At 46.1% G+C, this 16671-nt stretch overlaps 1 protein-coding gene across 4 annotated transcripts in view; it reads right to left on the bottom strand.

The window, feature by feature from the left end:
- The window catches only part of LOC110510792 (protein Wnt-5b), a 233382-nt gene that overhangs the window by 46001 nt on the left and 170710 nt on the right, over positions 1 to 16671 (bottom strand). For all 4 annotated transcript variants that reach the window (XM_090201219.1, XM_090201218.1, XM_090201220.1 and 1 more), the window contains 3 exons: positions 5249 to 5418; positions 4361 to 4608; positions 689 to 981 (listed from right to left, as the gene is read on the bottom strand). In XM_090201219.1, the coding sequence (XP_090057345.1) occupies positions 689 to 981; positions 4361 to 4608; positions 5249 to 5379 (672 nt within the window). In that variant the 5' untranslated portion in view covers positions 5380 to 5418. The remainder of the gene's footprint in view (positions 1 to 688; positions 982 to 4360; positions 4609 to 5248; positions 5419 to 16671) is intronic.

Here is a 16671-nt window from a genome sequence, read left to right as displayed (position 1 = left end):
TCCCACCTCAGCTGTAGATCTCTGCAGTTCATCCAGAGTGATCATGGGCCTCTTGGCTGCATCTTTGATCAGTCTTCTCCTTGTATGAGCTGAAAGTTTAGAGGGACGGCCAGGTCTTGGTAGATTTGCAGTGGTCTGATACTCCTTCCATTTCAATATTATCGCTTGCACAGTGCTCCTTGGGCTGTTTAAAGCATCTCGGTATCTCGGACCTGCCTGGTGTGTTCCTTGTTCTTCATGATGCTCTCTGCGCTTTTAACGGACCTCTGAGACTATCACAGTGCAGGTGCATTTATACGGAGACTTGATTACACACAGGTGGATTGTATTTATCATCATTAGTCATTTAGGTCAACATTGGATCATTCAGAGATCCTCACTGAACTTCTGGAGAGAGTTTGCTGCACTGAAAGTAAAGGGGCTGAATAATTTTGCACGCCCAATTTTTCAGTTTTTGATTTGTTAAAAAAGTTTGAAATATCCAATAAATGTCGTTCCACTTCATGATTGTGTCCCACTTGTTGTTGATTCTTCACAAAAATACAGTTTTATATCTTTATGTTTGAAGCCTGAAATGTGGCAAAAGGTCGCAAAGTTCAAGGGGGCCGAATACTTTCGCAAGGCACTGTATATGTGTGTGTGTGTGTGTGTGTGTGTGTGTGTGTGTGTTTGCATCCCAGTTCCTCACCTGTCTCCCTGCTTCGTTGTTCTGTAGGTTCATCAATGTTCTAGTGTGTTCTATGGAGCCTCGAGGGTAGTTCTTTTCTCTCTCCCGCGCGTCCACAAACTCCCGGGCGAAACGGTAGCCATAGTTGACGTTGTCGCCACAGCCACCCCACAGCCAATCGCGCGGTAGGTCACGGGGTCGAGCGGCGCGGCTGCATCCACAGGTGGAGAGTTCTCCTTCCCGACACGCCCTGCTCACCGCGTTCACCACGCCTGCTGCACTGATGGCATAGGTGAAGGCTGTCTCCCTGCTGCCTGTCGGATGGACACACACACAAACACACACACAAACACACACACAGAGAAAAACACACACAAGGCGGTTAGCATACAATGGTAGAAGGTCCAAGATGTTCTTCAACTTTCTTTTTCCCAAGTACACACACACACACTTCCACACACTCACACACTCACTCACTCACTCACTCACTCACTCACTCACTCACTCACTCACTCACTCACTCACTCACTCACTCACTCACTCACTCACTCACTCACTCACTCACTCACTCACTCACTCACTCACTCACTCACTCACTCACACACTCACTCACACACACACACACACACACACACACACACACACACACACACACACACACACACACACACACACACACACACACACACACACACACACACACACACACACACACACACACACACACACACACACACAATGCCACTTGGGTTTGGTTAGCTAGCGCTTTAAGCTGGCCAGTTAACCATGGTCTCTGTTATTGATGTGTGACTACAGGGGACAATAGACAATGGGGCCTGGCGTCAGGAGATGAAGGAGCTGGGGGCCCTGGCTGGCCTGGCTAAAGGAGCACATAGAGGGATGGAGAGAGAGAAAGATGACTGAGAGAGAGAGAGAGAGAGAGAGAGAGAGAGAGAGAGAGAGAGAGAGAGAGAGAGAGAGAGAGAGAGAGAGCGAGCGAGAGAGAGAGGGAGAGAGAGAGAGAGAGAGGGGGGGGGGGGGGGGAGAAACAACAAGGAGGCAGGCTGTTTTATTTAGCTAGTGAATGTCTTCCGCTACCAGATACTAGATAAACACACAACCACTCTGAATGTATTATAGACCTTTGACAGATAATTTGTGACATGGGAAGAGTGGACTCTACAAGATCTTATAAACTTACTACGGAGAGAAAAAAGCACTTCTCTTGTGGACAGATTCTAGATGTGAGAGACAGAGAGTAGCCGAACAACGACATGAGCTGCGAGGGTTGACTGCAGCCACAAAGGTGAGAGGTTTATATTATTGCTCTCTCTCTCTTCTCTCTCTCGCTCTGTATCTCCCTTCTCTCTCTCTCGCTTCTCTCTCTCTCTCTCTCTCTCTCTCTCTCTCTCTCTCAATTCAATTCAAGGGGCTTTATTGGCATGGGAAACATGTGTTAACATTACCAAAGCAAGTGAAGTAGATAATATACAAAAGTGAAATAAACAATAAAAATCTCTCTCTCTCTCTCTCTCTCTCTCTCTCTCTCCCACCTCTCTCTCTCTCTCTCTCTCTCTCTGTCTGTCTCTCACACTCTCTCTGTCTGTCTCTCACACTCTCTCTGTCTGTCTCTCACACTCTCTCTCTGTCTCTCTCTCTCTCTCTCTCTGTCTGTCTCTCACACTCTCTCTGTCTGTCTCTCACACTCTCTCTGTCTGTCTCTCACACTCTCTCTCTGTCTGTCTCTCACACTCTCTCTCTGTCTCTCTCAATTCAAATCAAAGGGCTTATTGGCATGGGGAAATCTCTCTCTCTCCCCCCATCTGCTGTGCAGGTGTTACCAATGATGTATATAAACCCTGGATTGTCGATGCTATGTATTGGCCATTGAGAGGCTTTGAAGCCACCTGTCGGCCATATTGCCACTCCCCAGTAGGATCAGTCCTCCATAGGAACAAATGGAATTCTGCAGTATTTTAATTAAACATTTTAAGGACAAAATAACATGTATTTAAGTAACATTAGTATCCCTATATATAAAATAGTTCTGTATGTCGTGTTTTGTATTATTTGTTTTGTACCCAGAACTCTGGGTCTTGTTGTTCCTGTCTGCTCTTTTATGTTTAGATAAGAATTGCATACCTGTCTTGTATACCTGTCTTGTATACACCATTCTGTGTGTGTTGAATAAAAAATATATGAAACAGAAAATATATACTTCTATATATATTTGTATTTGTATTTTATTGTATGTTTAGCTCACATAATATAATTTACAAGTATGCTTTATTGTGTCTGTAAAAGAATAGATGTGGAAAAAACGAATGTATACATTAATAAATTAATTTCTATAGATTCCAAAATAAAAACAAATGACAACTGGGGGAGTTCCAAGATGGAGGCACTGCGGCTTCAACACAACGCCCCCTACTTGACATCTAGTGTATATATAAATCATTGGGTGTTACCTGACAGGTTTTCCATTGGATGGACATACCATCTGGAATGCAGATCTCAAGGTTTCACATACTTCAGCATCGTAGCCTTGGTGGGCCTAGGACTCTCTATACAAGCAAATAAACGTAACCTTGGCAGCTGGCACTCTCTCTCCAAATGTGTTTCGGGGAACGTGAACAATGAAAAATATATTCTGTTGACGTTTTATGATTTGGAAATGCTTAAATAATTCGTGAGTTTGATATTTAAAAATATATGTAGTCATAGCCTATAATGACATATCTTTGGAAGTAATTCGCCTGTGAATGCCACTTTGGCCAACCAAGAAAGAGGGCATCAGTTTACAATGCCAATGTCTGTCAGTAAGATAAACATATATATTTTTTTATTCCATGTAAACCGCAACTCCGCATTTAAGACTGGCTATCCTGATTCCTGGCACTGTTATAACAGAAACGTCACGTGTCAAAAAGTTGTAATTATGAGTTCTCTTAAAAACAGAATGTGTAGGTTACACGTGAGCCAGGCGACAGGAGCCGGAGCGCGCGATAAAGACGAGGACTTTTATTGGCCCATAGAACCGATACTTCAAATAGCAGCCCGGATCTGCCGAGTCCGTGTCACCCCTTGATTGCATTTCAAAAGGAGGCCGTGGACAATAGCAGGCTAACACCTCAATAAAACTCTCGCGATTGACTGCAAACAACTCCTTTGCTGTTTTGGGAACGGCGAGGGAGAGGGAGGGGATCGGTCCGCCGGCCTGACTGGCCGTCGGAGGGGGATACTGCTGCATCAGAGGGAGAATAGAGAAGCTATGGGCTACTGGACACCGCCATCTCTAGCATACACCTCATCTAACTACGGAACTAACACTCAATTGTCGAGAGAAATCTGACTGACAATTAAGCGCAACGATTTTTTATTTTGGAAACATTAAGTTTGTTATAAGGTTCCACTATCTAGTAGTTGAACTGATACAAAAGCACGTTCAAGAATACAGGTACAGTTACCCGCGTTGCCTCTAAAGTGCACTAATTCTACGTTTACAATGGGAATTCAAAATGTAAACATAAACATGTGTCATCACCTACCGCCGCATCGGCCTATCACTCATTAGCTCTGGTCCAGCGCATTCGTGCGCGTTCCTTATTAACTAACCGTTAGTGAAATAAACGGTCACTAACGCCCTGAACCAGACCTAGCCTATATCCCAATCCCACCATGTGACTGGCTCACCTATCTGCATGACGCGTCCGAACACGGATGCATTATCCACGGTGCTACAGTTCCACCGCCGCTGTCTGAACTGGTATTGACATTCATTGATGCCCGTCTTGGCCCCCTCGCCAATGTAGACCATATGGTCCTGGTAGAGCTGGCACAGCTTCCTCTGCCCCTGGGAGAGTCCCGTCAGCTGGCTGCACAGAGGCTGGGCCCCGATGATGTACATCTCCGGTCTCTGGATAGGGTTCATCGCTAACGACCTGCATGCACGGATGGGAAATAGGCGGTGGGTAGTTATATACGGTGTTGAGAAAATAAACGTGTATTATAGTGTGTGGATGAGGCATTTGAGCCTATATGGCTTCAGTCAAAGATTCGCCGTTTCAATATGTCATATAAATCGGTACAATTGGCAATAATGGAAAATATGCATGAATTAAATCCCCAAATAATAAATATAAAGGAACACATATAGTCTATTCTACTGTGGAAATAAAGACAGGTAAATATCGCATCGGTAATGAAATAATGATGTGCTGTAGCGATGTCAAATGATGAGGAATATAATCGGAATGTTCTCCATCAGAGTGGAACGTTTGGCAGCTCTCCGCACAAGGTCAAGATGCGGTGTTCCACTCTGCGGAGTTCTCCTGTTTCCCCCCATTCCACAAACAGCTTGGCCATTTGTGCGTAGCATGGGTAAATATTGTGACAAAGTCACCACATTTGTTCTTCCACTGGTCTCCTCCACAACACAAAACAACACACGGACGCTCTCTCAAACCCCAATCACAAAACCCACCATCTGTAAATTAATGGATCAACTGCGCATGAACTAAAGTACGCAGCGATATAGAAACTGTACAGAGTTAATTTGACATAAGAAAAAGTTCAACTTACAACCAGGAGTTGGCGTCCACCAGTAGTTGCGAGCTGCATGCGATGAGAGCGACCGCCAGCAGTAAGTGTTTCTGGGCGCTGCTGCACGGTCTCCGGCTGGTCCTGGTCTCCATGACCCCTTGCGCCACCATCACCGCCAACAAACACCAAAACGTGGAAGAAGTGCCCCTCTGTGAAAAAGACGGATCAAAAAACAACCTCTGTAATCCGCTGCGGGGGGGTTCTGGGTTCACAGAGATGACGATGCCGAGACAACCAAGAGTCAATATCCGATTCCGTGGAGATAAGGTGTCCTGCGCATTGTCCCCATGACTTTATTGACTTGTAGCTTTGTCTAAACTCTGTTCGGAACGCCTAATCCGAATTCCCAGTCGTGCGTAAAATGTGTACAAGGAAGAAAACCTGATTTTACGCATTAGGATCTATAGGCTAAGATGCGTTTAGTAAGGAGATATCAGATGTGCGTTCTGATGAAGACTAAAGTTAAATTAAAAAACACAGTCCATGAAAAGTTTAGATGACGTTGGTTAATGTTGTTGATCCGATAAGATGCATGTCTCATACTGGTATTTCCCAGAAGATTAAAAATACACGGCTATTTATGAAAACATTTCAACAAGTGTTCATTCCTTCCCTCGATCTGATCTACTTTGTAAATTTACATTCTAAACACTGACTGCCTCTCCTCATCCCACCCCTCTCATCCCCTCTTCTCCTCATCCCACCCCTCACTCCCCCTCCCCCTCTTCTCCCCCTTGTTTTACGGGCAAGGGGAGGGACGGACGCCCGCGGGGAACACGGTTCATGTCAAATCAAATTGTATTTGTCACATGCGCCGAATACAACATGTGTTTACCGTGAAATGCTGAATACAACATGTGTTTACTGTGAAATGCTGAATACAACATGTGTTTACTGTGAAATGCTGAATACAACATGTGTTTACTGTGAAATGCTGAATACAACATGTGTTTACCGTGAAATGCTGAATACAACATGTGTTTACTGTGAAATGCCGAATACAACATGTGTTTACTGTGAAATGCCGAATACAACATGTGTTTACCGTGAAATGCCGAATACAACATGTGTTTACCGTGAAATGCCGAATACAACATGTGTTTACCGTGAAATGCTGAATACAACATGTGTTTACCGTGAAATGCCGAATACAACATGTGTTTACCGTGAAATGCCGAATACAACATGTGTTTACCGTGAAATGCTGAATACAACATGTGTTTACTGTGAAATGCTGAATACAACATGTGTTTACCGTGAAATGCTTACTTACAAGCCCTTGACCAAGAAAATAATGTTTAAGAAAGCATTTACGAAACAAACTAAAGTAATAAAAAAACAACAGAATAAAGTAACAATAACGAGGCTATATACAGTACAGGGGTACGGAGGCTATATACAGTACAGGGGTACGGTACCGAGTCAATGTGGAGGCTATATACAGTACGGTACAGAGTCAATGTGGAGGCTATATACAGTACAGGGGTACGGAGGCTATATACAGTACAGGGGTACGGAGGCTATATACAGTACAGGGGTACGTTACCGAGTCAATGTGGAGGCTATATACAGTACAGGGGTACGGTACCGAGTCAATGTGGAGGCTATATACAGTACAGGGGTACGGTACCGAGTCAATGTGGAGGCTATATACAGTACAGGGGTACGGAGGCTATATACAGTACAGGGGTACGTTACCGAGTCAATGTGGAGGCTATATACAGTACAGGGGTACGGTACCGAGTCAATGTGGAGGCTATATACAGTACAGGGGTACGGTACCGAGTCAATGTGGAGGCTATATAGAGTACAGGGGTACGGTACCGAGTCAATGTGGAGGCTATATACAGTACGGTACCGAGTCAATGTGGAGGCTATATACAGTACAGGGGTACGGTACCGAGTCAATGTGGAGGCTATATACAGGGGGGTACCGGTACCGAGTCAATGTGGAGGCTATATACAGGTGGTACCAGTACAGAGTCAATGTGGAGGCTATATACAGGTGGTACGGTACCGAGTCAATGTGGAGGCTATATACAGGGGGTACGGTACCGAGTCAATGTGGAGGCTATATACAGTACAGGGGTACGGTACCGAGTCAATGTGGAGGCTATATACAGTACAGGGGTACGGTACCGAGTCAATGTGGAGGCTATATACAGTACAGGGGTACCGGTACCGAGTCAATGTGGAGGCTATATACAGTACGGTACCGAGTCAATGTGGAGGCTATATACAGGGGGTACCGGTACCGAGTCAATGTGGAGGCTATATACAGGGGGTACCGGTACCGAGTCAATGTGGAGGCTATATACAGGGGGTACCGGTACCGAGTCAATGTGGAGGCTATATACAGGGGGTACCAGTACAGAGTCAATGTGGAGGCTATATACAGGGGGTACCAGTACAGAGTCAATGTGGAGGCTATATACAGGTGGTACCAGTACAGAGTCAATGTGGAGGCTATATACAGGGGGTACGGTACCGAGTCAATGTGGAGGCTATATACAGGGGGTACGGTACCGAGTCAATGTGGAGGCTATATACAGTACAGGGGTACGGTACCGAGTCAATGTGGAGGCTATATACAGTACAGGGGTACGGTACCGAGTCAATGTGGAGGCTATATACAGGGGGTACGGTACCGAGTCAATGTGGAGGCTATATACAGTACAGGGGTACGGTACCGAGTCAATGTGGAGGCTATATACAGTACAGGGGTACCGGTACCGAGTCAATGTGGAGGCTATATACAGTACGGTACCGAGTCAATGTGGAGGCTATATACAGGGGGTACCGGTACCGAGTCAATGTGGAGGCTATATACAGTACGGGGGTACCGAGTCAATGTGGAGGCTATATACAGTACGGAGGTACCGGTACCGAGTCAATGTGCCGGGGTACCGGTTAGTCGAGGTAATGGAGGTAATATGTACATGTAGGTAGGAGTAACATAACTATGCATAGATAATAACAGAGGGGGGGGGGGGGGGGGGGGGTCATTGCGCAAGCTGGAGACCACCGGAGGGTCATGGAGAGAGAGAAGTGAGAGAAACCCTTGAATTGAAATAGAGAGAGAAGTGAATTGAGAGAAACCCTTGAATTGAAATAGAGAGAGAGAAGTGAAACCCTTGTATTGAAATAGAGAGAGAAGTGAATTGAGAGAAACCTTTGAATTGAAATAGAGAGAGAGAGACAACAGTGTACGTAGCAAACAGTCATTTTTGTGACTCAGACCTGATTCTGCACAAGTTGCGCCCTAAAGAGCAACATCTCAACACCAAAGCCCTTCCCGGTGTGTACAATGAGCATTCTGCTGTTACTAGAATACCAGAGGAACCCAATTTAAACAAACCCAATAAGAAGTTTCAAGCACTATTAAATAATCGTAATATAATTGTCATTTATTTTTTATTGGTATAAAAAAAATAAACGCCATGGCACCAATACAAACACATATTTAAAACGGCATGTGTGTGTGTGTGTGTGTGTGTGTACACGTTTTATTATACTTGTGAGTACCAGAAGTCCTCACAAGAATAGCAAACCTTTTGCCGGTCCTTTAGGGTTAAGGTTAGGTTTAGGGTTAAGGTTAGGTTTAGGGGTTAAGGTTAGGTTTAGGGTTAAGGTTAGGTTTAGGGTTAAGGTTAGGTTTAGGGTTAAGGTTAGGTTTAGGGTTAAGGTTAGGTTTAGGGGTTAAGGTTAGGTTTAGGGTTAAGGTTAGGTTTAGGGTTAAGGTTAGGTTTAGGGGTTAAGGTTAGGTTTAGGGTTAAGGTTAGGTTTAGGGTTAAGGTTAGGTTTAGGGGTTAAGGTTAGGTTTAGGGGTTAAGGTTAGGTTTAGGGTTAAGGTTAGGTTTAGGGGTTAAGGTTAGGTTTAGGGTTAAGGTTAGGTTTAGGGTTAAGGTTAGGTTTAGGGTTAAGGTTAGGTTTAGGAGTTAGGTTAGGTTTAGGGTTAAGGTTAGGTTTAGGGTTAAGGTTAGGTTTAGGGTTAAGGTTAGGTTTAGGGAAAATAGGATTTTGAATGGGAATTAATTGTTGGTACCCAGAAGGTCCTCACAAGTTAGTAAGACATACCTGTGTGTGTGTGTGTGTGTGTGTGTGTGTGTGTGTGTGTGTTTGTGCATGCGTGCGTGCAAGAGAGAGATTAATGGAGTTAACGTTTTGGAAAATTTCACAATTCCATCAAAGTTCATGTGCGTTAAATCCCCTTTTTACTTCGACTTGATGATTTGTTTGAATAAACGCGAGTGCTTCGAAAACCTTAATCCTCCTTCGAATAAGAAAATAAAGCCGGCCACACATTGAGCTCTGAAGACTAGCTCCTCTAAAGAAAAGGCGTGTTGGAGCGAGCTTTCCTTATTTCAAATGTTCGCAGAGACAAAGTAAAACGCCATGCTGGAATGGGAACCTCTGATCTAAAGTCCTTCCACTTTCTAAAGTCGCCCAAATCAGAGTCCTCGATAATAAAATAGTCCAAAGCCGAACTACTACAAATACGGCTTTAGAGATATGTTGAACCATATGCGCATAGCTGCACACGTTTGCGTATTGTTCCAGGCTGCATGACAACCGGCCGTGATTGGGAGTCCCATTGGGCAGCGCACAATTGGCCCAGCGTCGTCCGGGTTTTTGCCGGGGTAGGCCGTTATTGAAAATAATAATTTGTTCTTAACTGATTTGCCAAGTTAAATAAAGGTTAAATCAAATAAAGCAACATAAAAACGTGTTATGAGGAGCAATAAAACGAATTGAATTTAGAAACAACCGGAAAAAAAACATCAAACTCGGAAAGGGAAGCTTTTACTTTGCACTGTGTAAAAATACAACATAGTATTCGAATGTCATAAACCTATCTTTAAAAAAAAAAAACTAGAAACATTTCCATTTATGTTCACAGAAAATGTAATAAACGAAGAGCATTGTAGCTCTGCTCATGGCACATGCAGGACGCATAGGGGTCCAGCCAAGCAGGTTAACCAGCTATTTCCCCAGGTCTTCCTTTCCTCTTTACTGGTCTCCGTTCCATAGACCAGACAGTCAGTGGACATATATAGGGCCTTGACTGGCGCGAGAGAGACGCCACTCGATTTCCGACCGGTCTCTGCATGATAATGCCACTGTCGTCGCGCCTTTCATCTTTCCCCAAACCCCTAGGCCTGCACCCCAACCATCAACTTTTCACGCGCCCGCGGTCGCCTTCCATCCTAGACCGACCCCCCTCCCCTCCTGTAAAGTGTCTTGACTGCCTGCAATATACATCCAGTGCTTATGTTGTAGTGTTATGTTGTTTGAATGTGTACTAGGTTGCAATAGGTCTACTTGTAGACCATTAGTTTCCCTGTGCTTGACCCCTTTGACGTTGGTTTCAGTGGAGAAAAATTAATGAATTAATGAACGTTTTTGGGTCACCCAATAGGACACCTAATTCTCAATGTCTTTCAAATTCCCTTAACGGTGATAAATCGTTTTAGAGTGCTATTAGTGTTTCACCTCCACAAACACATCTCATACCTTACACCTCTCCCGATTGGTTGCATTTGTTTGCAGGACTATATGAGCAGACAGTCAAAATAGCCGGATTATAAATAATTAATTATTGAAGGCAATTTTATAATGAAGCAATATTCCTGTTTTATAGGGTTAACAGCGCCCTCTGCTGGTTAAATTGACATGGTAACCATTTCCCTGTTTATCTAACAGTCACCACAATCAGTCCCGAATCCCAGCATAGAATACAACAGCAGAGTAGGCTGTTATAGAGGCTAACCACTTCCCTCCAGTGGCATCATGTAATAATTACACCTAGGCTGATGGAGAAAACAATCTGACGCTGTAGAGATCAAGTAGGTTATATTACATTAAAACGAGTGTGATATTTATGAATTGATTAGGTCTATTGCGTGTTAATTTTTTTAAATCTAATGGATTGACTGTGATTTACTGGCAGGACAAATTGAAGTTAATGTTATCTATCATTTATTAGCAGTGTGAACTGTGAAGATCAGAACATGCAGCACCTAATTGCTTTACACGTAAATTATTAAGTAAATGATGAACTATTCACGTTTATAAGTAATGAGTCTGGGTGTTTGATACCAAAGGATGCCACAATCGATCTGAAAAGATGAGCACTGTAGTAGCTCTGCTGTTCGTCCTCTGCAGCTGTGCCTCTGACGGACCTTATCTTCAGAACACCGGTTAATGGACTCTACTACTTCACATACACCGAGTGTCGCTGTATAGAAATGGACATGTAATGGTGACTGTGACCGATGGTGATGAAACAGATGGAGAGGACAAGGGGGTTCCAATGGTGTCACCCTGCAGCAGGAAGGAGATACAGTCTGAGATCACCCTGCAGTTGGAAGGAGATACAGTCTGAGGTCACCCTGCAGCAGGAAGGAGATAGAGTCTGAGTCACCCTGCAGCAGGAAGGAGATACAGTCTGAGGTCACCCTGCAGCAGGAAGGAGATACAGTCTGAGGTCACCCTGCAGCAGGAAGGAGATACAGTCTGAGATCACCCTGCAGTTGGAAGGAGATACAGTCTGAGGTCACCCTGCAGCAGGAAGGAGATAGAGTCTGAGTCACCCTGCAGCAGGAAGGAGATACAGTCTGAGGTCACCCTGCAGCAGGAAGGAGATACAGTCTGAGGTCACCCTGCAGCAGGAAGGAGATACAGTCTGAGGTCACCCTGCAGTTGGAAGGATATACAGTCTGAGGTCACCCTGCAGCTGGAAGGAGATACAGTCTGAGGTCACCCTGCAGCTGGAAGGATATACAGTCTGAGGTCACCCTGCAGCTGGAAGGAGATACAGTCTGAGGTCACCCTGCAGCAGGAAGGAGATACAGTCTGAGTTCACCCTGCAGCAGGAAGGAGATACAGTCTGAGGTCACCCTGCAGTTGGAAGGAGATACAGTCTGAGGTCACCCTGCAGCAGGAAGGAGATACAGTCTGAGTTCACCCTGCAGCAGGAAGGAGATACAGTCTGAGGTCACCCTGCAGTTGGAAGGAGATACAGTCTGAGGTCACCCTGCAGCTGGAAGGAGATACAGTCTGAGGTCACCCTGCAGCAGGAAGGAGATACAGTCTGAGTTCACCCTGCAGCAGGAAGGAGATACAGTCTGAGGTCACCCTGCAGCAGGAAGGAGATACAGTCTGAGGTCACCCTGCAGTTGGAAGGAGATACAGTCTGAGGTCACCCTGCAGTTGGAAGGAGATGCAGTCTGAGGTCACCCTGCAGTTGGAAGGAGATACAGTCTGAGTTCACCCTGCAGCAGGAAGGAGATACAGTCTGAGGTCACCCTGCAGCTGGAAGGAGATACAGTCTGAGGTCACCCTGCAGCTGGAAGGAGATACAGTCTGAGGTCACCCAGCAGCAGGAAGGAGATACAGTCTGAGGTCACCCTGCATATGGAAGGAGATACAGTCTGAGGTCACCCTGCAGTTGGAAGGATATACAGTCTGAGGTCACCCTGCAGTTGGAAGGAGATACAGTCTGAGGTCACCCTGCAGCAGGAAGGAGATACAGTCTGAGTTCACCCTGCAGCAGGAAGGAGATACAGTCTGAGGTCACCCTGCAGTTGGAAGGAGATACAGTCTGAGGTCACCCTGCAGCAGGAAGGAGATACAGTCTGAGTTCACCCTGCAGCAGGAAGGAGATACAGTCTGAGGTCACCCTGCAGTTGGAAGGAGATACAGTCTGAGGTCACCCTGCAGCTGGAAGGAGATACAGTCTGAGGTCACCATGCAGCAGGAAGGAGATACAGTCTGAGGTCACCCTGCAGCAGGAAGGAGATACAGTCTGAGGTCACCCTGCAGCAGGAAGGAGATACAGTCTGAGGTCACCCTGCAGTTGGAAGGAGATACAGTCTGAGGTCACCCTGCAGTTGGAAGGAGATGCAGTCTGAGTTCACCCTGCAGCAGGAAGGAGATACAGTCTGAGGTCACCCTGCAGCTGGAAGGAGATACAGTCTGAGGTCACCCTGCAGCTGGAAGGAGATACAGTCTGAGGTCACCCAGCAGCAGGAAGGAGATACAGTCTGAGGTCACCCTGCATATGGAAGGAGATACAGTCTGAGGTCACCCTGCAGTTGGAAGGATATACAGTCTGAGGTCACCCTGCAGTTGGAAGGAGATACAGTCTGAGGTCACCCTGCTGTTGGAAGGAGATGCAGTCTGAGGTCACCCTGCAGTTGGAAGGAGATACAGTCTGAGTTCACCCTGCAGCAGGAAGGAGATACAGTCTGAGGTCACCCTGCAGCTGGAAGGAGATACAGTCTGAGTTCACCCTGCAGCAGGAAGGAGATACAGTCTGAGTTCACCCTGCAGCAGGAAGGAGATACAGTCTGAGGTCACCCTGCAGCTGGAAGGAGATACAGTCTGAGGTCACCCTGCAGCTGGAAGGAGATACAGTCTGAGGTCACCCAGCAGCAGGAAGGAGATACAGTCTGAGGTCACCCTGCATATGGAAGGAGATACAGTCTGAGGTCACCCTGCAGTTGGAAGGATATACAGTCTGAGGTCACCCTGCAGTTGGAAGGAGATACAGTCTGAGGTCACCCTGCTGTTGGAAGGAGATGCAGTCTGAGGTCACCCTGCAGTTGGAAGGAGATACAGTCTGAGTTCACCCTGCAGCAGGAAGGAGATACAGTCTGAGGTCACCCTGCAGCTGGAAGGAGATACAGTCTGAGTTCACCCTGCAGCAGGAAGGAGATACAGTCTGAGGTCACCCTGCAGTTGGAAGGAGATACAGTCTGAGGTCACCCTGCAGCAGTTGGAAGGAGATACAGTCTGAGGTCACCCTGCAGCAGGAAGGAGATACAGTCTGAGGTCACCCTGCAGCAGAAAGGAGATACAGTCTGAGGTCACCCTGCAGCTGGAAGGAGATACAGTCTGAGTTCACCCTGCAGCAGGAAGGAGATACAGTCTGAGTTCACCCTGCAGTTGGAAGGAGATACAGTCTGAGTTCACCCTGCAGTTGGAAGGAGATACAGTCTGAGGTCACCCAGCAGCAGGAAGGAGATACAGTCTGAGGTCACCCTGCAGCAGGAAGGAGATACAGTCTGAGGTCACCCTGCAGTTGGAAGGAGATACAGTCTGAGGTCACCCTGCAGCAGGAAGAAGGAGATACAGTCTGAGGTCACCCTGCAGCAGGAAGAAGGAGATACAGTCTGAGGTCACCCTGCAGTTGGAAGGAGATACAGTCTGAGGTCACCCTGCAGCAGGACACCATGTCTTCGATGACCGGGCCTCACCTCACCAGCTTCACAGGCTTTTTGCTCTTCTCTTAGAAAACAGGTTCTTCTTCTCTTTCTGGTTCTATGACGTACAGTCGTACTCTGGGACGACGTGAGAGGAAATACAGGAAACGCATGACTTAATGGTCTTCAGTTAGATTCTTCTTCTTTCTCAGATCTGCAACTGATTGTGAAAACTAAACTTTGAGAACAAAATGAAAATCCCACATTGCTGATTATGAAGAATACAATGTGACATCATCTGGGTCCCCTTTGTCAAAGTATCTGCTCTCTTCTATTTCCTAACAATAAAATGCATCTAACAATTGAATTGTCATTATTTGAAATAATGCCAGTAAATATCACAACAGATTGTAGTCTGGTCTGTTCTGGTCTGTTCTGGTCTGGTCTGTTCTGGTCTGGTATGTTCTGTTCTGGTCTGGTCTGGTCTGTTCTGGTCTGTTCTGTTCTGGTCTGGTCTGTTCTGGTCTGGTCTGTTCTGGTCTGGTCTGGTCTGTTCTGGTCTGGTCTGTTCTGGTCTGTTCTGGTCTGGTCTGTTCTGGTCTGGTCTGTTCTGTTCTGGTCTGTTCTGGTCTGGTCTGGTCTGTTCTGGTCTGGTCTGGTCTGTTCTGGTCTGTTCTGGTCTGGTCTGGTCTGGTCTGGTCTGGTCTGTTCTGTTCTGGTCTGGTCTGTTCTGGTCTGGTCTGGTCTGTTCTGTTCTGGTCTGGTCTGGTCTGGTCTGTTCTGTTCTGGTCTGGTCTGTTCTGTTCTGGTCTGTTCTGTTCTGGTCTGTTCTGGTCTGGTCTGGTCTGGTCTGGTCTGTTCTGGTCTGGTCTGTTCTGGTCTGGTCTGTTCTGTTCTGGTCTGTTCTGGTCTGTTCTGGTCTGTTCTGGTCTGGTCTGGTCTGGTCTGGTCTGGTCTGTTCTGGTCTGGTCTGGTCTGTTCTGTTCTGGTCTGGTCTGGTCTGGTCTGTTCTGTTCTGGTCTGTTCTGGTCTGGTCTGGTCTGTTCTGGTCTGTTCTGGTCTGTTCTGGTCTGGTCTGGTCTGGTCTGGTCTGGTCTGTTCTGTTCTGTTCTGGTCTGTTCTGGTCTGGTCTGGTCTGGTCTGTTCTGTTCTGGTCTGTTCTGGTCTGGTCTGGTCTGGTCTGGTCTGTTCTGGTCTGGTCTGTTCTGGTCTGGTCTGTTCTGGTCTGGTCTGTTCTGGTCTGGTCTGGTCTGGTCTGGTCTGTTCTGGTCTGTTCTGTTCTGGTCTGTTCTGGTCTGGTCTGTTCTGGTCTGGTCTGGTCTGGTCTGTTCTGGTCTGTTCTGTTCTGGTCTGGTCTCTCCTTGCAGAAGTGAAAACATGTTTTGCAGTGGTCTCTACATCACACATCTTTTATAAGACTTGAACTGCTGTGAATGAATCAAGGACTAATTCATGCTCAAGGCACTGTCTTATATACACCTTACATAGTAACATAACCTGTTCAGACCTACAGTACATTTCAATGTGGTTTTACAGTAGTAACCCGCTATTCCTTATAGCTGCCACATGGGGGCGCACTTCAGCACAAACCGCACATCAAGCTCCCAGGCATGAAAAATATATTTTCTCCTGAGCTCTATGCAATAACTATCTAGCCAGGTGCAATGTCAGTGTAACGCCTCAATCACACCTACAGAGTCTTTGCGTTTTGGTACACCAGAATTACATTCATTTACAATGGAATGCTGTGCTGGCCATGCAGCTTTGAGTTGCAGAGTGTTAGCTGCAGTGTGTTCTGTGTTCTGTGTTCTGTGTTCTGTGTTCTGGGTTCTGTGTTCTGTGTTCTGGGTTCTGTGTTCTGGGTTCTGGGTTCTGGGTTCTGTGTTCTGGGTTCTGGGTTCTGTGTTCTGTGTTCTGGGTTCTGTGTTCTGGGTTCTGGGTTCTGTGGTACATCAAACTGTATGCGTAGACATGACAGAAATAGCAGCAAAGGGTGAATGTTTTGCTTTCCCCATTTGAAGACAGGTGGTGAGTAGTTGACTCAAAGAGAGAGTAAGACCATAGTTGAACAGTTAATGAACTAATTAATTTATTCCAAAATGAAGGAGAAGCAAGAGAGAGAGAGAGAGAGGTTGTCATTTTTTTTTCAGTTTCACTTACTTAGTTAGCAAATGCAGCTAGCTAGTTTAGCCTACT

This window comes from Oncorhynchus mykiss, chromosome 15 (assembly GCF_057628025.1).
Source record: "Oncorhynchus mykiss isolate SJ-2025 chromosome 15, ASM5762802v1, whole genome shotgun sequence".
Lineage (NCBI taxonomy): Eukaryota > Metazoa > Chordata > Actinopteri > Salmoniformes > Salmonidae > Oncorhynchus > Oncorhynchus mykiss.
The sequence above is the reverse complement of the archived record's forward strand: the minus strand, read 5'-3'. Positions and strand labels throughout refer to the sequence as shown.